Here is a 24,133-nt window from a genome sequence, read left to right as displayed (position 1 = left end):
CCCATAATTTACATTTTAAGATAACAGGATTAGCCGGAAGGTTTTTTCCAGAAACTGTCCTGATGCAGTATACATTATTGTTATACAATCCTTAGTACAGAGTTTAAACTGAGTTGTTTGTTGTGTAATCATCAGTTTGAGGCTTAAAGATAAAAACGTGACTTATGTGACTGTGACTAAGACTAAGAAATGTAGAGGAAAAAAGAAAAACTTTTATCCTTTCCTCCTCCTTGAGAATTCCAGACCCCTCTCTCTTTGCGGACCCCCAGACTTCTTATCAATCTGCCTAGGAATTGGCTCTCCCAAAGTAATGGGACCAGATGCCATGATCTTAATTTCTTGAGTGTCAAGTTTTAAGCTAGCTTTTTAACTCTCTTCTTTTACCCTCATCAATAGGCTCTTTAGTTCCTCTTCACTTTCTGTCATTATAGTGGTATTTTTTTTTTAATGAAGATAGATGTTGGGTAGATAAATATTCTTGATGTAATCATTGCAGTAGATAATGGTACATGATGGATTATTTCTGAATTCTCATTCATTCTTATATTTAAATTAGGATGACTTTTCTGATTAAAAATGTTCTCTTTTATTCTAGATAATATATAAATTTAAATTATTTAACAGAGAAAGCTTCTGAATTTTTAGCAGGTTAGAGAACTTATGCAAAAGTAGAGTAAGCATGACTTCCCCAAAGAATATTATGTATTACTTTTCTCCTCTTTCAAAACAGGTTTTCTAACTACTGCTTCTCCTTTGGATTATGAGATAAAAAGTCAGCACATTCTGACCCTTCTGGCACTGGATGGTGGCACACCAACACTTTCTTCATCCCAGACTTTGACAATCACTGTTCTTGATGTAAATGATGAGGCCCCAGTATTTAAGCAGCACCTGTATGAAGCTTCAGTTAAAGAAAATCAAAATCCAGGAGAGTTTGTCACAAGAGTTGAAGCTATGGACAGAGATTCAGGTAACTCAAAAATATGGCAACTAAGTAATTGATGTTAAAATTAAAAATGGATCAGAAATTTACCAGAAATTTGAAAACAGTTGCTCAGATTACTGATATTTCTCTAATTACCATACATGCAAAAAATTAATGTATAATGTATAGTTTTTGTAGCATTTGCTTATATTGCTGCTAAGTCACTTCAGTCATGTCCGACTCTGTGCTACCCCATAGACAGAAGCCTACCAGGCTCCCCAGTCCCTGGGATTCTCCAGGCAAGAACACTGGAGTGGGTTGCCATTTCCCTAATTAGCATAAAATTTATTGATTCGATCTTGATAATAAGTATAGACAAAGTATCACATTTTTTTTTCAGATTGTAGTAACAAAATACTTAAGTACCAGAAAGTAAATGGCTCCTGATTTCCTCTATGCATAGCATAATAGAAGAGAGAGTGCTGTTGTCAGACTGCCTGGGTTTGAATCCTAGAAGCACCGCTTAAGCTGTGTAACCTTGCATCAGCTTTATACTAGTTCTTTCTGCTCCTGGTTTCCTTATCTGTAAAATGGGGATTACAATAGAGCCTAATTCATAGTTCTGAGAATGAAAGAGTTACTACCTACAAAGAGCTGAGACCTTGTTTGGCACAATAAATGGTAAACAAATGTTAATTCCCATCATTACTGTAATACTATTAATATTAATATCAACCACTGTGTCCAGACAAATGACTTTGAAGTGAACAGTTACTATGACTAAGGATTTTCAAATATCTTAGAATTTCTTTTCAATATCACTGTGACTATTGGGGGACATTTAAGTTTCAGTAACTCTAATAATATACTTTTTAAATTTTAAACTAAATACTTATAAAAATTATAATGAAGTATTTGCCATTAACAGCATATGCTGAATTTTCACATCTGAATTAATACAAATAGTTTAATAAGTTGGTCTTTTTAAATTAACATTTGTATATAGCAATTCATAATCAATATAATATTTTGTTCTTTTCTTGAAAAAACTGTAACAGATGTTTCTATGAAAATAATAGTATGAACACCAGCATTTACCTCCTAAATTGTTTATCAGAGGAGTAAAAGATACATTTTTCTTGAGCTTTTAAGTTATTTACCGTTTAGATGCTTTGCCCTTTTGGGAAACATACTCTTTTAAAGAAACGTATTTTTTGTGATGCTACAAAATCTTTGACCGGCCAGCCCAGTTTTCTCTTTTGACCAGAGAGGGGCAGTGTGATCAAAGAGTTTTGCTTGCTGTGCTCACCAAGAGGGCTAGAGTGCACTAGCAATTGCTTGTCCCAACTCCGCTTTAAGAATTGAGCACCTCCCAGAATATTGGAAATAAAAGCAAAAATAATCAAATGGGACCTGATTAAACTTAAAAGCTTCTTCACAACAAAGGAAACTATAAGCAAGGTGAAAAGACAGCCTTCGGAATGGGAGAAAATAATAGCAAATGAAGCAACTGACAAACAACTCATCTCAAAAATATACAAGCAACTCATACAGCTCAATTCCAGAAAAATAAATGACCCAATCAAAAAATGGGCCAAAGAACTAAATAGACATTTCTCCAAAGAAGACATACAGATGGCTAACAAACACGTGAAAAGATGCTCAACATCACTCATTATCAGAGAAATGCAAATCAAAACCACAATGAGGTACCATTTCACTGTAGTCAGAATGGCTGCTATCCAAAAGTCTACAAGCAATAAATGCTGGAGAGGGTGTGGAGAAAAGGGAACCCTCTTACACTGTTGATGGGAATGCAAACTAGTACAGCCACTATGAAGAACAGTGTGGAGATTCCTTAAAAAAATGGAAATAGAAACTGCCTTATGACCCAGCAATCCCACTGCTGGGCATACACACTGAGGAAACCAGAATTGAAAGAGACACGTGTACCCCAATGTTCATCGCAGCACTGTTTATAATAGCCAGGACATGGAAGCAACAGGACAGACGAATGGATAAGAAAGCTGTGGTACATATACACAATGGAGTATTACTCAGCCTTTAAAAAGAATACTTTTGAATTAGTTCTAATGAGATGGATGAAACTGGAGCCTATTATACAGAGTGAAGCAAGCCAGAAAGAAAAACACCAATACAGTATACTAATGCATACATGTGGAATTTAGAAAGATGGTAACGATAACCCTGTATGACAGACAGCAAAAGAGACACAGATGTATAGAACAGTCTTTTGGACTCTGTGGGAGAGAGAGAGGGTGGGATGATTTGGGAGAAAGGCATTGAAACATGTATAATATCATATATGAAACGAATCATCAGTCCAGGTGATGATTGGATGCTTAGGGCTGGTGCACTGAGACAACCCAGAAGGGTGGTATGGGGAGGGAGGACAGAGGGGGGTTCAGGATGGGGAACACGTGTATACCTGTGGCAGATTCATGTTGTTGTATGGCAAAACCAATACAATATTGTAAAGTAATTAACCTCCAATTAAAATAAATAAATTTATTTTAAAAAAAAAGAATTGAGCTCATTTCTGGCAGTGTGGTTTTTAGATGATAGAAACAATGGAGAATATACATGAGCTTTGTGTTTCCAATGTATCCAGTACAGTAAAGTTCTTTGAAAGCATTTTATGATGTAAATTGAGTCACACAGGGCTCTGGACACACAGAAACCACTTCCCAAAGTACAGACGTATAAAATGCAGAGTCAGTCACTGGTGTGTGATTTAGTGATCACTTAAAGTTTGTAAAATGCTTCTTCTCCTTGACTTTATTAATTCATTTTTTTTAGAATTGACCCTATGAAAAATATTTATTTACTTTAATATTTGAAGGAGAAAAGAATTTGTCTCAAAAATTCTCATATGTCAACTAAAGATAACTACCAAAACATGCTTTCCAATTTTTACTGTCAAGTTGCCAAGTGTTAGTGTAATTTTCTTTTGGAATGAATGGTCTGCAACCTGTTATTTATCATTTAATTGAAAGTGTATTATTTTAGAGATTATGGTTTGCCAGGAAATTTGGATGCAAAGTTGCTGGTTTTCTGGCTTTTCATTTGTGAGTGTTTGAGATACACAAGCATTTGCTGAGTCTCATGTACCTTCACAAGTTTCGTGTACAATCTTGGTTTACTGAAATCTCAGTGTTTTTAATGAGTCCAGATCTGTTAAACCAATGGTTATGTCAATGCATGTGAATTTGGATGTATGCATGTGCTTTTGAACATATCTTTCCTAAATCTTTTTTCTCCTTTGCTTGTTGGATTAAGACAACGAAAAAGGATTATGCACAAGAATTAAATGATGTCAGAATTTTAACATATCTGGCATCACATTGGAATTTATTAAAGACTTGCTTAATAGTATGTATTCCTAAAAATACTATAGCTTTACTTAATACTTGAAAGGTTACCATATGTTTTCTAGCATTCTACAATGTAGTTTTTAAAAGTGTAAGCCTACGATGTTGTTTGGCATTCAAAACCCATAGGAATTTGAATACTGAATGTTTATGATGTATGACTCACACTGGTTCTAACAGGAGTTTTTTCTTGTATTAAATGGGAAAAAACAACTACCACGTTTTAACTAAGATATTAAAACTGCTACAGCATTTGGTGACACCAACAAGAGCTCCATTATTAGTGAGAAAAGATCTAGCCCCAGGGGTACCTCTCCGCTAGTCCTGGGAGGAAGGGTGCCCCACCAGGAAAGATGACTCAGTCCTGAGGATGCATTGGCTCATTCGTGGTGAATACAAAATAGCACAACAGCACATTGCCAGGCTAAAATGTTGAATTCTGTTGTGAAATTTTATTCTCTATCCCATAAAAATGTATTCTGCATCTGGATTTATCGTGAACAATGTCTACATCTGGTTTCTTGGAAACTGTCTCATGCTGGATGAACAACTAGACCCAACAACCTACTCCTGGAACAGTTAGAAACACTGCCATGACGGTATTTCATCTATTTCCCTGAATCTAAGACACCGTTAATTGCAAGAAGCATCTAACTCCAGATATATTAAAATTGGGGGAAATTTTTAGAATTAATGAAAGAGTAAACAGAGAAAGAGAAAGGACTACTCACCCAGAGACAATCACAATTAAAACTTGAAAATATAATCTTCTTTCATTTGATACACGGTATTGTGATTACACGATTATTTGTCTGTCTGCCTGCCTTTTAAGGTGTGAACGCATAGATTCAAAACATTTTACTATTTCACTTGCTTTTAGGTCTCTAAGATAATACAAGCTATGACATTGAAGTGTAGTAACTCTTTTTGACTACGTGATTTGAGAAACTGCAGCATCTGTGAAATAGGCTGCCTCAAACTGCCTCCACTCTTCTGAACTCATTCATTTGTTTATTTCTTCATTCAGTCAGCCAGGCACAATCCTTTCTCTGCTTTGGAAATGGTTGAGTTGTGTAGGCATTGTATAGTTGAGGAATTACATGAAAAATTATATTCATAAAGAGTAAATCTGAAATCAACACTCCCCTGGTCAGAATTATTTATTAATTCCTTATGATTTTGAGGATACATTTCTATTCTCTTTTAACTAAATAACCAGGCACTTCAATAAGTGATTGTAGTGTTCCTCTCTAGTCTCAGCTCCTGTCACTTGCCCACCTTTATTCTAGGATAGGGTTATGCAAACTTTTCTCTGTAAAGGGCAAAATAGTGATTGTTTTAGGTTGTGCAGGCTATATGGTCTCCATTATTCAATGCTGATATTGGAGCAAGGCATCAGCAGTAGATCATACATAAAGAAATAAATGTAGCTGGACTTCCATGGAACTTTACAAAATCAGGCAACAGGCTGGATTTGGCCAGTGGGCTATAGTTTGCCAACTGCTGCTATATATATATATATATATATATATATATATATATATATATAATTAAGATATATAGATATAATATATATTATTAAGATATATATTAAGATATATAATTAAGATATCTAAGTTACTTCTTTCTGGTCATCAGATCCAATTACGATGTCATCACAGTAGTAGATCAGTGTGATGAAATACTAGATGCTGAGATGGTCTTTATCTCTGCTGAGTAGATGATGGCTGATAGTGGAAGAGTTTACATAAAGATGTACTGTTGCTCCTGCTGGATGAAAGCAGATCACTTCTGAGAGTCCTCATAAATTGGTGTAGAGTGTTGCTCTCATTTCAGTTATTGTATTCTTCAACTCTGTGGGTTGCTCTTTCTATTTTCCCTTTGTTTAAAACTTCTTGTAACTTCTAACTCTGTGCACCCTCTTGTTTCCTGGGCTCTTGGATCATCTTCATGACCATTATACCGAGCTCTTTCTCAGGAAGATTACCTATTTCCATGTCGCTTAGTTGTTTTTCTGGAGTTTTATCTTGTTCCTTCACCTAGAACATATTCCTCTGCTGTCTCATTTTGTCTGAATTTCTATTTTTATGTATGTGGAATATCAGTGACGTTTCTTGACCTTGGAGAAGTGGCCCTCTGTAGAGGATGTTCTATGTCCCAGCAGTACACTCTGTTCTTGTTACTCAAGGGCCAGAGACCAGCTGGTCTTGGGGTAGATTCTGACCTGCATTTGTGGACTCACTTTGGCAGCCCCCTGGTGAGTGAGGCTGATCTGGAGGCTTGTTCAGGATTCCTAGTGGGAGAAGCAGTGCCTCTCCACTGGTGGGTAGAGCTGGGCCTTTGCCAGGGTGGGCAGGGCTATGTCAAGGAGTATGTCTGGAGACAGCTGTGAGCTCAGGAAGTCTGGAGGCAGCCTGTCTGCTGTGTTCCCACCCTGCTGGTTGTTTGGCCTGAGATGTCCTAGTACTGGAGCCTGCAGGCTGTTGGGTGGGGCCAGGTCTCAGTACCAAAGTGTTGGCCTCCAGGAGAGCTCATGTGGATGAATACTCCTCAGTGGGTGCACCACCAGTGTCCTTGTCCCAGAATAAGTTGCAGCTGCCCTCTCGCCTGCCTCCCCAAGAGACCCTCCAAGACTTGCAGGTAGTTATGGCCCGGGTTATGAAGGCACTTTTGTCCTTGGTCCCAGTGTGCGTGAGACCTTGGACATGCCCTCCAAGAGTGGAGTCTCTGTTTTCCCCAGTCCTGTGGAGTTCCTGCACTCAAACCTCATTGCCCTTTAAAGCCAAGTACTCTGGGGGCTCACTCCTCCCTATGTCAGACCCCCAGGCTTGGGAACCTGACATGGGCCCCAGAACTCTCATTCCTGTGGGAGAACTTCAATGGTATAAATTGTTCTCTAGATTGTGGGTTGCTGATCCTGGGGAGGGAGTATGGGATTTGATTATATTGCAAGTTCATGCCCCTACCATGTCACTGTGGTTTGCTCTTTATGTCTCTGGATATAGAATATCTTTTCTGGTAGGTTCCAGTCTTTTGTTATCAATGGTTGTTCAACAATTAGTTGTAATTTAGATGGACTTGTGGGAAGAGGTGAGCTCAACTTCCTTCTACTCTGCCGTCTGGTCCAGGAAGTTTGAGACTGTTGGTTCTCAAAAGGTGACCTCCAGAGCCAGTGGCACCATCATCCACAACTGACACAGAGGGCTACTACCAGAGGGCGTTTAAAGGATGCTGTGTCCCTCTAACCAAGGCCTTCCATGGTCTTTATGAAGGGAGAGTCCTCTGAATTGTTGGTAAATGTAGTCAGAGGAGGGCGGTGGGCATGTCATACGTAAATCCATCCTAATGTTCTTCTCATACTATCCTTTCCTGTATAGTATGCAGGGGAAGGTCTGGCATCTCAAACTCAACAATGGTAGGCCACTCGTGACACAACCAACAACCAATCAAAAGAAACTGTCAAGGGACATAGCTATATGAGTTAAAACGCTCAATTCAGAATAGCTAGTAAGCATACTACATCAATAAATCCAGCCTAAACCAAAGTGCTATTTAATCTTTCTGGGTTTCATATCCTTAGAATTGATTTCCACACATTTTGGACAGAGTTATCCCAATATAAGTTAGAAAAATCTTAGCATTCTTTGAAAGCTGAAAGCTGTCTCTAACTGAGTCATATTTGCATGCATGCTGAGATCTGCCTGAAGTATGTTGAAATCTGACTCTAGTTGTGGGTCTTCATATGGGTTTTCCCTTCCAAGAAGCTACTCCTTATATATCTGCTCCCAATTTGGTTCTGATATTCAGAGAGACTGACTTCCTTAGAAGCTTTCAGCTATTTTGACTATGACCTAAACTATGACTTTAAAGCCTCAGTTTATAATTTTCTTTCTGTAAGCTCTCATTGTATTCAGAAATAGCCAGTTCACACCACACTCCTTTTCCTATCCCAAGGCCATGGTTAGCACCATTTGGTCCTCTACGGAATAGGAATCCTTTAATAGTCAGTTCATCACAATCAAATATGGGTGATAATTTAATTTATTATGATACCATACTGTGTGTGTGTGCATGTGCATGCACACACACTAAGTCACTTCAGTTGTGTCTGACTCTTTGCAACCCTATGGACTATAGCCCATCAAGCGTCTCTGTCCATGGGATTCTCCAGGCAAGAATACTGGAGTGGATTGCCACGCAATCCAGGGGATCTTCCCGACTCAGGGATCAAACCCACATCTCTTATGTCTCTTGTATTGGCAGATGGGTTCTTTACCACTAGCACCACCTGGGAAGCCCCTATGATACCATTGCAAGTGATAAATTACTCATGTTTCATTTCCTTTGGGCAGGAACCCAGCACTGCCTTTAAGGCCAAAGGCATAACCAAACCAGTATCAGAATCCCTGATACCTGGGACCCACTCTTGTTCCAAGTACCGTACCAGTCATATGTAGTCAGGAAAACCAGCTGTTGCAATACAGGTATGGAAGACTGAGTAAGTGAAAAAGGAATCCTGAAGTAACCCAGAAAAAAATAACTATAGGAAAGCAGCTACCACCCCTAATTCTGGGAAACAAAGAGAAGAGGATGAGATTATCAGAACCTAGGAAGAGAAAGAGCAGAAGGGCTTTGTAGAGCCTGGTCTGGGAGTGCCAAAAGAGGCGGAAAGTTGTGAGTAGCTGTTACATCAGGAAAAATGGCGTTGCTGACAGGGAAAGTAAGAGAACCAGAAGAAGAAGTCCCATCTGCCCTCCTCTGAGATGTCCCCTTATGGCAGATGCTAACAGGGGCTCAGTGGCAGAGGAGGTCCTGCACAGCTGTGGCATCTGGATCCCCAGCCCCAGCATCGCAGGGCAGAGGAGGGAAGAATGGCTTCAGATCTGAGACACCATAATTTAGTATACCAATAACTAGTACACCTTGTAAAGGATGGAAGGAGGTGCTGGCAGAAGGAACAGCAACATCAAAGACCCCAACAGAAAGATACTTAGCGTGTTCAGAGAGCAGAAGGGACATTGGTGGGCCAAGAACAAGTACATGAGAAGATCTTGGGGAAATAAGCAGAGCCCATAGCATATGGGACTTTGTAGCCTGCAGTATGGTGTTTGGTTCCTATTTTGATTGCATTCACTTTCTTCCATCTTACATGATAAATCTAATTCATCTTTAGGGCCTCAGCTTATACAGAAGGCAACACATACTCAGTTATGTATTATCATGTGGACTTGTAATTGCCTACTTATTTATCAGTCCAGTTCTACACTGTGTGTAGCATGAGAGCAGAGGCTATGTCTTCTTGCCAGCAGTTACATCCTTAGCATGTGGTGTGCTGCCTTGGCACTTGCGGTCACTGTCTCTGTAGGTTTGTTGAATGAGACAATAAATGAACAATTATCTACTTGTGATCAATCTTCCCTGATCCCTTTCCTCAGTGATTTCACATAGTCCACCACACTGTCTATAATTCTCCACTATCACTTTATGGCAAATAGATGGAGAAACAGTGGAAACAGCGGCAGACTTTATTTGGAGCGGGGGGTGAGGAGGGGAGCTCCAAAATCATTGGAGATGGTGATTGCAGCCATGAAAGTAAAAGGCACTTACTCCTTGGAAGAAAAGTTATGACCAACCTAGACAGCATATTAAAAAGCAGAGACATTACATTGCCAACAAAGGTCCATCTAAGTCAAACCTATGGTTTTTCCAGTAGTCATGTATGGATGTGAGAGTTGGACTATAAAGAAAGCTGAGCACCAAAGAACTGATGCTTTTGAACTGTGGTGTTGGAGAAGACTCTTGAGAGTCCCTTGGACTGCAAGGAGATCCAACCAGTCCATTCTAAAGATCAGTCCTGGGTGTTCATTGGTAGGACTGATGTTGAAGTTGAAACTCCAATACTTTGGCCACCTGGTGTGAAGAGCTGACTCATTGAAAAGACCCTGATGCTGGGAAAGACTGAGGGCAGGAAGAGAAGGAGACAACAGAGGATGAGATGGCTGGATGGTATCAGTGACTCAATGGACATGAGTTTGAGTAAACTCTCGGAGTTGGTGATGGACAGGGAGGCCTGGCGTGCTGCAATCCATAGTGTCACAAAGAGTTGGACATGACTGAGCAACTGAGCTGAAATGAGAGGAATTCTGAGGACCAAGATAACTCAATGATAGTTCAAGATAGTTTGGTGGTATCTTTCCAGTGCCTGGCACCTGGTAAATGTATGTTGTATAAATAAATGTGTCTTGCATGAGTGAATGAATGGATCAAATACCTGGACCTCAGAACATATGTGTCATCTGCATGTGGATGGAAACTGAACCCAGTGAACTGAGAAAGAGGTGGAATGAATTCCTTCCTTCCTCTTTCCCCTTCCTCTTCTCTTCCTTCCTTCCTCTCTCTCTTTGTTCTTTCCTTTCCATGTTTTTTTTTTTAATTAGTCAGCAATATCTGAAGTTACAGAGAAGATAAGTCAGTTAAACATGATCAGTAGATTTTTATAACCAGAAGCTTATTGATAACTGTAGAAAGAATAACTATATATGGCAGTGGTTTCAGGCTAGCTGCAAAGAATTTTTAAAAGAAGCTTGGCTATAAAGAGAAGAAAACTTGTTTCTTACAGTTAGCTTCTGCTGCTGCTTAGTCGCTTCGGTTGTGTCTGACTCTGTGCAACCCTATAGATTGCAGCCTGCCAGGCTCCTCTATCCATGGGATTCTCTAGGCAAGAGTACTATGTTCCATACCCTCCTCCAGGGGATCTTCCCAACCCAGAGATCAAACCCAGGTCTCCTATATTGTAGGCAGAGTCTTTATCGCTGAGCCACCAGGGAAGTCCCTTATAGCTAGAGAAGAGTATAATTTAAGGGGAAAATGTAAATGAGAAAGATTAGAATGGACAGGAAAACTTTAAGAGGGTGTTTTAAGCATTATTTTTGCCATTGAGACAGAAAGCAAGAGGTGGAGTTGAGTACAGATGCAAGAAGCTGAAGGAGCCTTTTTCCCAATGCCTCCATTTCTCTGGGAAATAGGAAGGAAAGTGGTTTGTGAGAGTCAGCCAGCAGGTGGTTGGGTAGAAGACCTGAACAGGAAAGGGGTGACCAAGGAGAATTGGACAGATTGCCAGATGACAGTGGTATTTCAGTGGCCTCAGTCTATGCTTTTGTGAAGTTTTCTCCAGCCCCAGTTATCTGCTGGATAGTCCAGAAGGCCAGAGAGATGGTTGATATGATCCTGAACCAAGGTTTTGCTGGGATTCTTTTGGAAAAAGTCACAAGACCTGAGGAAATTGGCAAGGTTTCTAAAGTATTAATTCATGAGTCTGGACTTGATAGGGAAAGAAATGAATTGAGGAAGGATATCCAAGACTGGGAGAAAGTAAAAGAGCAAAAGACTATAGGTCTTGAGCTCTAAGAGCAGATATATGCATGTGTGCACACACACAACACTCATCCTTTACTAGGTGTGTTTTAAGTATATCCCTAAGTATCTTCAGATTCAGATATCCAGTTTTCTTAATAAGATTATGGAATTAGATCAAATAATCTCATTAGATTTTTATTTCCTTTGTTCTCAAATTTGATGATGCTGTGTTTGTCCTGGAGGATTATTCTGTGAGGAGGAAGAAGAAAAATGAAGCAGAGAAAAGGCTAATGGAGTTCTGCCAAGAGAATGCACTGGTCATAGCAAACACCCTCTTCCAACAACACAAGAGAAGACTCTACACATGAACATCACCAGATGGTCAATACCGAAATCAGATTGATTATATTCTTTGCAGCCAAAGATGGAGAAGCTCTATACAGTCAGCAAAAACAAGACTTGGAGCTAACTGTGGCTCAGATCATCAACTCCTTATTGCAAAATTCAGACTTAAGTTAAAGAAAGTACAGAAAAGCTCTAGACCATTCAGGTATGAGCTAAATCAAACCCCTTATGATTATCCAGTGGAAGTGACAAATAGATTCAAGGTATCAGATCTGATAAACAGAGTCCCTGAAGAATTTTGGATGGACATTTGTGACATTGTACAGGAGGCAGGGATCAACACCATCCCCAAGACAAAGAAATGTGAAAAGGCAAAATGATTGTCTGAGGAGGCCTTACAAATAGCTGATAAAAGAAGAGATGTGAAAGGCAAAGGAGAAACAGAAAGATATAGCCATTTGAATGCAGAGTTTCAAAGAATAGCATGGAGAGATAAGAAAGCATTCCTCAGTGATCAATGCAAAGAAATAGAGGAAAACAATACAAAGGGAAAGATTAAAGATCTCTTCAAGAAAATGAGAGATACCAAGGGAATATTTCATGCAAACATGGGCACAAAAAAGGACAGAAATGGTATGGACCTAACAGAAGCAGAAGATAATAAGAAGAGGTGGCAAGAATACACAGAAGAACTATACAAAAAAGATCTTCATGACCCAGATAACCATGATGGTATGATCACTCACCTAGAGCCAGACATCCTGGAATGTGAAGTCAAGTGGGCCTTAAGAAGCATCGCTATGAACAAAGTAGAGATGATGGAATTCCAGTTGGGCTATTTCAAATCCTAAAAGATGATGCTGTGAAAGAGCTGCACTCAATATGCCAGCAAATTTGGAAAACTCAGCAGTGGCCACAGGACTAGAAAAGGTCAGTTTTCAGTCCAATCCTGCTGGGAGCCAGCATGGGGAATCCTGCCATGGCAAAGGTCATGAGGAAAGGGGCCTGACAAAACGCAAAGGCAGGATCAGGCCTCAGGGGTCCCCCTGGATTTTCTCGAGCATCTACCCCCAAAACTAGAGTCTGCCTGCTTTACTGTGTTATGCTTTCCACCTACTCTTCTAACATTAACCAGGGGCTGTCCCCCCACAACCTTTTTCTGGAAAAAGTTAATTTAGAGATTTTAGATAATAAGTCTCTTGGGCATAATAAGAGTGTTTCAATCCAAAAACCCCTCTGATGGCTTTCTAGCCTGCCTGACAGGTTTGTCCGGACTCTTACAGCTGCGCATGTGATTGTTTGCAGCCTCCTGACCGCGAGAGGCACAAGAAGCTTAAAGCATCCTAGGAATGTACGGGCTTCCGAGGAGTCAAAATCATTAGAATAGGACTGATTAAGGGTTTCATTGTTGAGCCAATACTTGCTGCCAAGTTTTCGTATCTTTTATTTGTTGATATAGTTGGTATGTAGTAAAAACAGGTAGTAGCCCTGGTATTAGCAACATTAGATCTTTGAGTTAAGTACTTACTTTCTTTGTTATAACCCACTGCACCTTTGTTCTACAGGAATGTAACTTTATTTAGTACTTTGAGGGTGATGCAGATTAAAGAAAAAACACTTCAAGGGAAAATGAGTTTTCTGGTTGATAGACATTTATCTAGGAAAAGAGCCATAAAAATGTTAACAGGCCTCCTGGCCAGAAGATGATGTAAAACCACCTGAGACCTTTTGTATATGGGAAGGTATGCAAAAGGAAAGCCTGGTCTCAATAAGGGTCAGGACTGCTGCCCCTGCATAACTCTGCATATTCCATTATTTCTTTATGTACAACTTGGGGTATATAAGCTGCCTTTGAAAATGAAGTCTTGGGTCTGGCACCAATGCTTGGCTCCCCCATGTCATTCTTTTCTCCCTTTTCAGGCTGAATTCCCGTCTGGAGCACTGAGACCCATGCAAAAGGGAGCCCAAGGCGGGGCACCCTCCGCTATTCAAGCAGGCACTGGTGGCCTACGTAGACGGTGCAAGCCCCTTGTCTTGGAGCTTTATTGGTCTCCTGTGTAAACCAGGTTATTCAGCCTCTTTTCTCCACTAATCTTCCTACTATACTATTCTTTCCTAACCTTTCTTTATATCTCTAAATAAATAAATCTCTCCTTGCCGACTTTTTGTCCCGGCTTCGAATTACCCTGGATCTACCAGGGCTGGACCCTGGCACGATCCCAAAGAAATAGAATGCCAAAGAATGTTCAAATGACCACACAGTTGCACTCATCTCACATGCTAGCAAAGTAATGCTCAAAATTCGCCAAGCCAGGCTTCAAGAGTACTTGAACCATGGACTTCCAGATATTCAATCTGGATTTAGAAAAGGCAGAGGAACCAGAGATCAAATTGCCAACATCCATTGGATCATTGTAAAAGTAAGAGAGTTCCAGAAAAACGTCTACTTCTGCTTTATTGACTATGCCAAAGCCTTTGACTGTGTTTATCACAGCAAACTGTGGAAAATTCTTCAAGAGATGGAAATACCAGACCACCTGACCTGCCTCCTGAGAAGTCTGTATGCAGGTCAAGAAGCAACAGCTAGAACCAGACATGTAACAACAGACAGTTTCCAAATTGGGAAAGGAGTATGTCAAGGCTGTCTATTGCCACCCTGTTTATTTAACTGCTATGCAGAGTACATCATGCAAATTGCCCGGCTGGATGAAGCACCAGCTGGAATCAGGACTTCTGGGAGAAATATCAATAACCTCAGATATGCAGATGACACCACCCTTATGGCAGAAAGTGAAGAAGAACTAAAATAGCTTCTTGATGAAAGTGAAAGAGGAGAGTGAAAAAGTTGGCTTAAAACGATGTTCAAAAATGAAGAGATGGCACCCGGTCCCATCACTTCATGGCAAATGGATGGGGAAACAGTGAGTGATTTTGTTTTGAGGGCTCCAAAATCACTGCAGATGGTGACTGCAACCATGAAATTAAAAAGACACATGTTCCTTGGAAGAAAAGCTATGACTAACCGAGACAGCATATTAAAAAGCGGAGATATTACTTTGCTGACAAAGGTCCATCTAGTCAAATCTGTGGTTTTTCCAGTACTCATGTATGGAAGTGAGAGCTGGACTATAAAGAAAGCTGAGCACTGAAGAACTGATGCTTTTGAACTGTGGTGTTGGAGAATACTCTTGAGAATCCCTTGGACTGCAAGAATATCAAACCATTTCATCCTAAAGGAAATCCTTCCTGAATATTTCAATACTTTGGCCACCTGATGCGAAGAACTGACTCATTAGAAGAGACCCTGATGCTGGGAAAGATTGAAGGCAGGAGGGGAAGGGGATGACAGAGGATAAGAGGTTGCCTGGCATCACCAACTCAATGGACATGAGTTTGAACAAGCTCCAGGAGTTGATTATGGACAGGGAAGCCTGATGTGCTGCAGTCTGTGGGGTCGCAAAGAGTCAGACATGATTAAGCGAATGAACTGAACTGAATTGGACTGAGGAAAAAGCAAGGCATTAATTGAATTCTGAAAGAGACACAAGTGCAATACTTTCAATTTATTTGACATTGTTTAATTTGTGAAGGGTGCACAGTTTGTAGTGTGAAAACATATATGTGCAAACTATAGTTACATAAAGATCTCATTTATTCTTAATAAAATACTAGGAAGCTTGAAGATAAGTAGAGTGTTATGTGGGAAAAAAGGAACAATAAAATGTGACAGTTTCTAAGAAGTCAAAGGAGTATTAAATACAATGGCAAAGGACATTAGAGAATAACTAGACCAATGGGAGGAAGGGAAGCTATAAAAATTTGTGTTTATGTTTATACATGTGAAGACATTTTCTAGGCTTGACAAGTGTCAGGATTTTAAAAAGTATAGTATATAATACAATATGGAATATATAATTTTATATGTAATGTGTAATAAGATCACACTATAAATGAGTAGATTTATTTTTTTTTAAAAGGGTCCAGAAATGAAAAGATGCTCTTCTCCATGGTATCTTCATAAAGGCAAGGGCCATACCTCTTTGATTCCCCACCTGTCTCTTTGGCAAACAGCACTGTTCTTGGGACTTAATTATGCTCACCAAATATTTGAGGAACAGAGAAAGTTGATGTAACACAGTGTTATCCCCATTTTCATAATGTAGGGTAAAACTGGTAAAGCAAATTTTAACAATTTGGAATTTTTAAAAATTCTGTCTTGACCAAAGAAAAGATTACGCTATCACTTTGAGATCAAAGTAATCACTTAATTATTACATAATCATTAAGTCAATATGCTTAATGCCTAATGATAGGCTGAAATAGTCTGGTGACCTCTGGTTATACCATTTCAAATATTTGGTTCCTACATTATTAGACATTTTTTCTCAAGGTTATTAAAATGCCTGCAGGTGATCCCAAATATCCTTTCACTTTCAACTGGCATAGTAAGAAGCCATGTATATTTATTCTTGTGTAAAACTAGCATTTTCCGCTTTTTCCAGAACTCAGTTCTACTAGACCTTGGTGGCTGAAAATTTACTTTTTATGACAGACAAGATGGAAATGAGTAATTGAAGTTTTTTTGTTAAGAATAATATTTCATCTTTTATCGAAGTGTAAATCACATATGTTAAGTACTATATCTAATCTAGATTCTATCAGTTAAGAAAAGAATTTAGGAACATGATTGAAATGAACTTTTGTGAAGTGCAAATAAGCTGCAATATCATGGAATAAAGTAGTTCAAGTTACTGGCATAAGAAAGCTTTATACTAAAGATGGGAATGACTTGACACTTCCCAGGGGAGAAATGAAACCACAGAAATATGGGAAGAATTATTTTCAGATTGCATAGTAATATGGTACCACATTTCTCACTGCAGATAGGAGACTGAATACTAAGTAGGAAACAAGATGGAGGAAAACTAGGTCCATCTGTAACTCCGTGTGCTCACCTCCTGAGCTGGAAAATGAGCAGAGTATCGGAACTGGACACAGCCTCTAAACAGAGTGTCCATCTACAGAAATCATCATTTGCCCTGCAAGCTTCCAATGATGTCATTAAATCACAATTAGTATTAGCAGAAAGAATTAGGAATATGTTGGAGGGTTGCACAGTCATAAGAAAATTTTTATGGAAGGGAGAAATTCTGAAGCATTTACTATGGTGAAGTCTCATAAGACTTGAAAATCAAGCATTTCAGCCCTGGAGGCTTTTATTTTTTAACAGCCAAAAGAGTTGGCTTTTGTTTTTTGCCTTAATTTGAATGTTAAATGTCTTCCCTTTTTCTTTTATGGTTTAACATATTCATAGGAAAAAATGAAACAGATGAATGCATTCAAAGGGATAATGGTTAAGTTTTCCTCTGTGTTTTCCTTTAGGAATTAATTCCAAGCTTCAGTTTGAAATTATGCCAGGTGCTTCGTTCAGGTTGTTCCAGATAAATTCTGACACTGGGGAGGTAGTGACGGCTACCACACTTGACAGAGAAGTGCAGGAAGTCCTCACCCTTCGAGGTAAGTGATCCCTTGTCTGTGCTAAGCAAACAAAAGTAGGCCGCAGGCAGTTGAGGGGTGAGATTTTGCATTTCAGTAGGGTACCCTTAAATAGAACATTATTGACCCAGCGCTACCCAGTTAATTTGGTCTGAGGCCGTCTGGTTGGGGCGGCATATTTTAGGTGTGAATTAATGGCCACCATCTGCGCCATCTTTTATTCCATGTCAGTGCTCGTACGTGACGGGGGAGCCCCTGCTCTGTCCGGGACCACAGTGATTCTCTGCACAGTGGGAGATGAAAATGACCACGCTCCAGAGATTGCTGTCCCCAGGGATAACATTGAGGTTCTGGAAAACCAAGAGCCAGGCCTTGTCTACACCTTCTTGGCTTCTGATATGGATGCTGGCAGCAATGGTGCTGTCACGTATCATATAATCGGTAAGTATCATCTTTATTTTAATTTCCCCTGGGGTACCAGCGTGGTTGACACATGTGTTGTGGCGAGTATTCTGCATTCAGTACATAGTTCAGTGTCTACAGAACACACACCTGCTAAGAACTAATTGGCGTCCCGGGTCTCCTCCTTCTTTGGACAGCTACCCTGGTCCACTGCCCTCCAAACTCCTCAAACATCTGCCCTCAACAACTCTTGTTGTTAGTAATCCGTTTACATTAAAGGATATACAGATGCAGCAGATAGCTTTTTTTTCTATTTTCACTTTTTTCATATGATCCCTTACTTTTATTGTTTTGAGCAATCAGGCCTAGAAGACATGAGTAGAAAAACAGTTTTCTGAGATCTTCAGACCAATGAAACACTTCAGATCTATCACAATACTCCAGAGATAAATAATCAAGGTCTTTAGGAACTTCTGCACTAGAAGATAATTTTGTAATATTTTTCCCTTTGGATCAGAGATATAAGATTCTGGCAGAATCATGGAAGGATTAGCATGACAAGTTTTGTGAAGGCCGTATCTTATTTACCTGGAAAATGAGTGGAGAATTCATTTTTTAGCACATGTCAGAGCACACATAGAATGATAATGAGATGAAGCTAAAATAATGCATGAAGAGAAGCCATTTTAAGGTGTAAAAACAGCTGTGAGGCTAACTCTGGAAGCTATCACTGTCTATTTACTAAAATTCCCATAACCAAGCCATGTTTTCTATGTACCACCCAGTTTACTCCAAAATGAGAATGGTTTTTATTGTCATTTCCCCTGATTATAAAATGATATATAATTGCACAATTTATATAAAATTTATGAAAAACAACAGTAATAAACAAAAATCTTATATCTTGCAGAGATAAGTAATTTGATATTTTTGAAAATCACTTTCCAATGAATCTCAGTGAATGCAGACACCAATCTTACACTACTGAATAATTTATATACACTGTTTTGTTATCTTTTAAAAGTAATACACTGTATAAATGTTTCATGTTGTTGAATATACATATATTAGCATTTCTAATATGTATATTATAACAGGATTTATCTTACTCATCTCCTTTTGTGCTAATTTAGATATTGAACACTCTATTATAAAAATGCTGTAGTAAACACACTCAGTTATTTCCTTAAGATAAATATATCTGGATTATTTGTCCGAAGACATATCTATTTTTAATGATCACATATAATGTCATACTATCATCCAAAAGGATGATAATCCCTCAAACTAACTTTGAGAAGCCCGATTTTTAAGAATAAGCCCAATTCTTACTTCTTTCTTTGCTGTAGCAATGGAATAGATACTTTTCCTTCTCTGTAAACTCTACCTGTTTTCTGAAACTTCCCAACTCAATTGTGGTTAAGAACCAGGGCTGGTGTTTTTTAATTTGCAATCTGTTGTGATTGATACTTTTGTAAAATACAATAAATATAAATTATTTGGAGAAAAAAGGCATATAAAATGCAAGCCCCAATTTAAAAAAATTACTATATTACAGAGATACAAGATTATTATATCATACTGCTGTAAATTTCTCTAGATGTTTACTCTCACTTTATTGTATTTATTTTGTTGAGGACTGGGTGTAAACAATCCCCAGACTGCACCAGTCCTCTTTCATTGCATCAAGAACATTCTTTTTGACCACTCACCTTCCTTTCCCATACGGTCAACATTTCCCTCGCTACTGGCTTTTCCAATCACTTTTTTTAGTCTCTCCTATCCCAAAAAGCATAGATGTCTCCCTTCATCCTCTGTCTCTTTTCCTTCACAATCAAATTTCTTAAAAATCGTTGTCTACACTCTATTTCCTATGTCTTTATTTCACTTTAATTTCTTAGCTTGCTGCAATATATATTCCACTGAAGTCACTCCGCTGAAACTACTCTTGTTGAAAACACAAAAGATCTTGTTGTTGCTAAATGCGTTGGATCTTTTTTCAGTTCTTAGTTGAACTGCTTTTTATCTTTGTGCACCATGCCCTGGATGCTTGGCCTCACTTTTACTTCAAAAGCCACTAATTTCTCCTGATTTTTCATCTGTCTTTCTAGACAAACCTTCCCAATGTCCTTTTTATCCTCTGACTTGTTAGAGTTTCCTGGATCTTTTTGGTATATCTCTTTCCTTTCTCCTAGACACACTCTTACTGGTCATTTCATCCGGTCCCTGTTTCTAGCTACCACTGAACTTTAATATCTCCCTATCTTGACTACATCCTAGATCTAAGTGCCATTAAAGGGTATTTTAAAAATTGAAGTATATACTTCTGTTAGTTCCAGATGTACAACATAATTCAGTGTTTTTATAGAGTACACTCCATATAAAGTTATTATTAAAATGTTGACTGTATTGCCAGTTCTGTACACTACATCTTTGGAACTTCTTTCTTTTAGACCTAATAGTTTGTACTCCTGATTCCCCTCCATGTACTTTGTCCCCTCTCCATGGCTCCCAATACTATGTTAAGTAAAAATGATGAGAGTGAGAATACTTACCTTATTCCTGATCTTAGAGGAAAAGTTTTCAGCTTTTCATTGTTGGTATGATAGCTGTGGGCTTGTCATATATGGCCTTTATTATGTTGAAGTATGTTTCCTCTTTACCAACTATGACAAGAGATTTTATCATAAATGAATGTTGAATTCTGTCAAATGTTTCTTTCTGTGTCTATTGAGATGATCGTATGCTTTTTATTCTCCCTTTTCTTAATGTGGTGTAACACCTTGATTGATTTGTAGATGTTGAACCATCCTTGCATCCCTGGAATAAATTTTATTTGATCATGAATAAAAGTTATTTCCTGTATTTGTTGAATTTGGTTTCCTAATTTTTACTGAGGATTTTTTCATTATGTTCATCAGGAATATCAGCCTGTAATTTTTTTTATAGTGTCTTTGTCTGGTTTTGATATCAGGGCTTCATAGAATGAGTTTGGAAGTCCCTCTTCTTCAATTTTTGGTATAGTTTAAGAAAGATAGACTTCAACTCATCTTTTAATATTTGGTAGAAACTCTCCAATTCTGGCGTGGTCCTGGTCTTTGGTTTGTTGGAGGTTTTTGATTATTGATTCAATTTCATTACTAGTAATCAGTGTTCAATAATTAGTTTCTTCCTGATTCAGTCTTGGAAAAGTGTATGTTTCTAGACATTCTTCCATTTCTCCTAGGCTGTCCAATATGCTGGTGTATATTTGCTAATAGTATTCTTTTATGATTGTATCTCTGTGATATTGGTTGTAATTTCTCCTTTTTTAGTTCTAATTTTGTTTATTTAGATTTTCTCTTATTTTCTTGATGAGTTTCTGACTCATCTTAATCAACTTTGTTTATCTTAAACAACAGCTCTTAATTTTACCAGGCTTTTTCTATTTTTTAAAATTTGGTCTCTATTTACTTCTCTGATTTTTATTATTCTCTTCTTTTTGTTGACTTTGGGCTTTGTTAGTACTTCTTTTTCTAGTTCCTTTAGATGGAAAGTTAAGTTATTTAAGCTATTTCTTGTGTTTTGAGTTAGACCTGAATTACTATAAATTTCCCTCTAAGAACTCCTTTTGCTGTGTCTCATAGATTTTGGAAGTTGTGTTTGTTTGTTTGTTTTTCATTCACCTCAAGCTATGTTTTTATTTCCTCTTTGTTGATCCGTTGGGTTTCTAGTAATATATTGTTTAGTTTCCACATATCTGTTTACTTTCCAGTTTCCTTCCTGTAATTGATTTCTAGTTTCATAGCACTGTAGCCAGAAAAGATGCAAGGTTGATATGATTTCAGTCTTCTTAAATGAATTGAAGATTTTTCATGGCTTAGCATGAGACCTGTCCTGGAGATCTAGGGTCCATGTGCACTTGAAAAAGAATGTGCTTTCTTCTGTTTTTAATGCAATGATTTGTAAATATTAATACCTGTTAAGTCCTTCTGGTCGAATGTGTCATCTAATGTATCCCTTATTGATTTTCTGCCTGTTCATTTATGTAAAAGGGTTATGAAAGCTCTCTATATTTATTGTATTCCTGTCAGTTTCTCCCTTCATATCTGTTAATATTTCCTTTATATATTTAGCTGCTATTGTACTGAGGCATTTATGTTTATGAATGTTATATCTTCTTGACGTGACTTGTTTATCATTATATGATGCCCTTCTTTGTCATTGTTATAAACTTTGTTTCAAAGTCTATTTTGTGTGATATGAATATTGTTATCTATGTTTTCATTTCCATTTGTGTGGAGTATCTTTTTCCATCATTTTACTTTCAAGTGTGTGCCTTTAGATCTGAAGCGAGTCTCTTGTAGGCAGGATATAGATGGTATGTTTTCTAATCCATTCAGCCACCCCATGTCCTGATTGGAGCATTTAGTCTGTTTACGTAAAGTAATCATTGATAGACATGTACTCGCTGCCATTTTGTTACTGTTTTCCAGGATTTTTTTTTTTTTTTTTTTTTTTTTTTGCAGATTTTCTATTTCTTTTCTTGTTCCTCTTCCCTTGCAGTTTAATGATTTTCCTTAGTTTTATGTTTGGGTTGTTTTCTCTGTTTCTTTGTGTATGCACTGGAGATTTTTGACTTGTAGTTACCATGAGGTTTCAGTTCAGTTCAGTTCAGTTCAGTTGCTCAGTCGTGTCTGACTCTTTGCAACCCCATGAATCACAGCACGCCAGGCCTCCCTGTCCATCACCATCTCCCGGAGTTCACTCAAACTCACGTCCATCGAGTTGGTGATGGCATCCAGCCATCTCATCCTCTGTCGTCCCCTTTTCCTCCTGCCCCCAGTCCCTCCCAGCATCAGGGTCTTTTCCAATGAGTCAACACTTCACATGAGGTGGCCAAAGTACTGGAGTTTCAGCTTTACCATCATTCCTTCCAAAGAATACCCAGGACTGATCTCCTTTAGAATGGACTGGTTGGATCTCCTTGCAGTCCAAGGGACTCTCAAGAGTCTTCTCCAACACCACAGTTCAAAAGCATCAATTCTTCAGTGCTCAGCTTTCTTCACAGTCCAACTCTCACATCCATACATGACCACTGGAAAAACTATAGCCTTGACTAAACGGACCTTTGTTGACAAAGTAATGTCTCTGCTTTTGAATATGCTATCTAGGTTGGTCATAACTTTTCTTCCAAGGAGTAAGCGTCTTTTAATTTCATGGCTGCAGTCACCATCTGCAGTGATTTTGGAGCCCCCAAAAATAAAGTCTGACACTGTTTCCACTGTTTCCCCATCTCTTTCCCATGAAGTGATGGGACCGGATGCCATGATCTTCGTTTTCTGAGTGTTGAGCTTTGAGCCAACTTTTTCACTCTCCTCTTTCACTTTCATCCAGAGGCTTTTTAGCTCCTCTTCAATTTCTGCCATAAGGGTGGTGTCATCTGCATATCTGAGGTAATTGATATTTCTCCCGGCAATCTTGATTCCAGCTTGTACTTCTTCCAGCCCAGCGTTTCTCGTGATGTACCCTGCATATAAGTTAAATAAGCAGGGTGACAATATGCAGCCTTGACGTACTCCTTTTCCTATTTGGAACCAGTCTGTTGTTCCATGTCCAGTTCTAACTGTTGCTTCCTGACCTGCCTACAGGTTTCTCAAGAGGCAGTTCAGGTGGTCTGGTATTCCCATCTCTTTCAGAGTTTTCCACAGTTTATTGGGATCCACACAGTCAAAGGCTTTGGCATAGTCAATAAAGCAGAAATAGATGTTTTTCTGGAACTCTCTTGCTTTTTCCATGATCCAGCGGATGTTGGCAATTTGTTATCTGGTTCCTCTGCCTTTTCTAAAACCAGCTTGAACATCTGGAAGTTCATGGTTCACGTATTGCTGAAACCTGGCTTGGAGAATTTTGAGCATTACTTTAGTAGCATGTGAGATGAGTGCAATTGTGCGGTAGTTTGAACATTCTTTGGCATTGCCCTTCTTTGGGATTGGAATGAAAACTGACCTTTTCCAGTCCTATGGCCACTGCTGAGTTTTCCAAATTTGCTGGCATATTGAGTGAAGCACTTTCGCAGCATTATCTTTCAGGATTTGAAATAGCTCAACTGGAATTCCATCCCCTCACAAGGTTTATATATATCAATTATATATAGTTGTTTTAAATTAATAGTGTTTTAAATTCAAACATATCCTGAAAGCTCTACCTTTTTCATTTTACTCCCAACACACTTTAT

At 38.6% G+C, this 24,133-nt stretch overlaps 1 protein-coding gene across 1 annotated transcript in view; it reads left to right on the top strand.

Moving 5' to 3' along the window:
- Positions 1 to 24,133, top strand: part of DCHS2 (dachsous cadherin-related 2) — a 349,085-nt gene that overhangs the window by 214,837 nt on the left and 110,115 nt on the right. The window contains exons 10-12 of the mRNA XM_018061397.1: positions 731 to 970; positions 17,401 to 17,535; positions 17,746 to 17,955. Coding sequence (XP_017916886.1) covers positions 731 to 970; positions 17,401 to 17,535; positions 17,746 to 17,955 — 585 coding nt within the window. The remainder of the gene's footprint in view (positions 1 to 730; positions 971 to 17,400; positions 17,536 to 17,745; positions 17,956 to 24,133) is intronic.

Source organism: Capra hircus, chromosome 17, assembly GCF_001704415.2.
Source record: "Capra hircus breed San Clemente chromosome 17, ASM170441v1, whole genome shotgun sequence".
In the NCBI taxonomy this organism is placed as follows: Eukaryota; Metazoa; Chordata; class Mammalia; order Artiodactyla; family Bovidae; genus Capra; species Capra hircus.
This window is presented reverse-complemented; position numbering and strand designations above follow the sequence as displayed.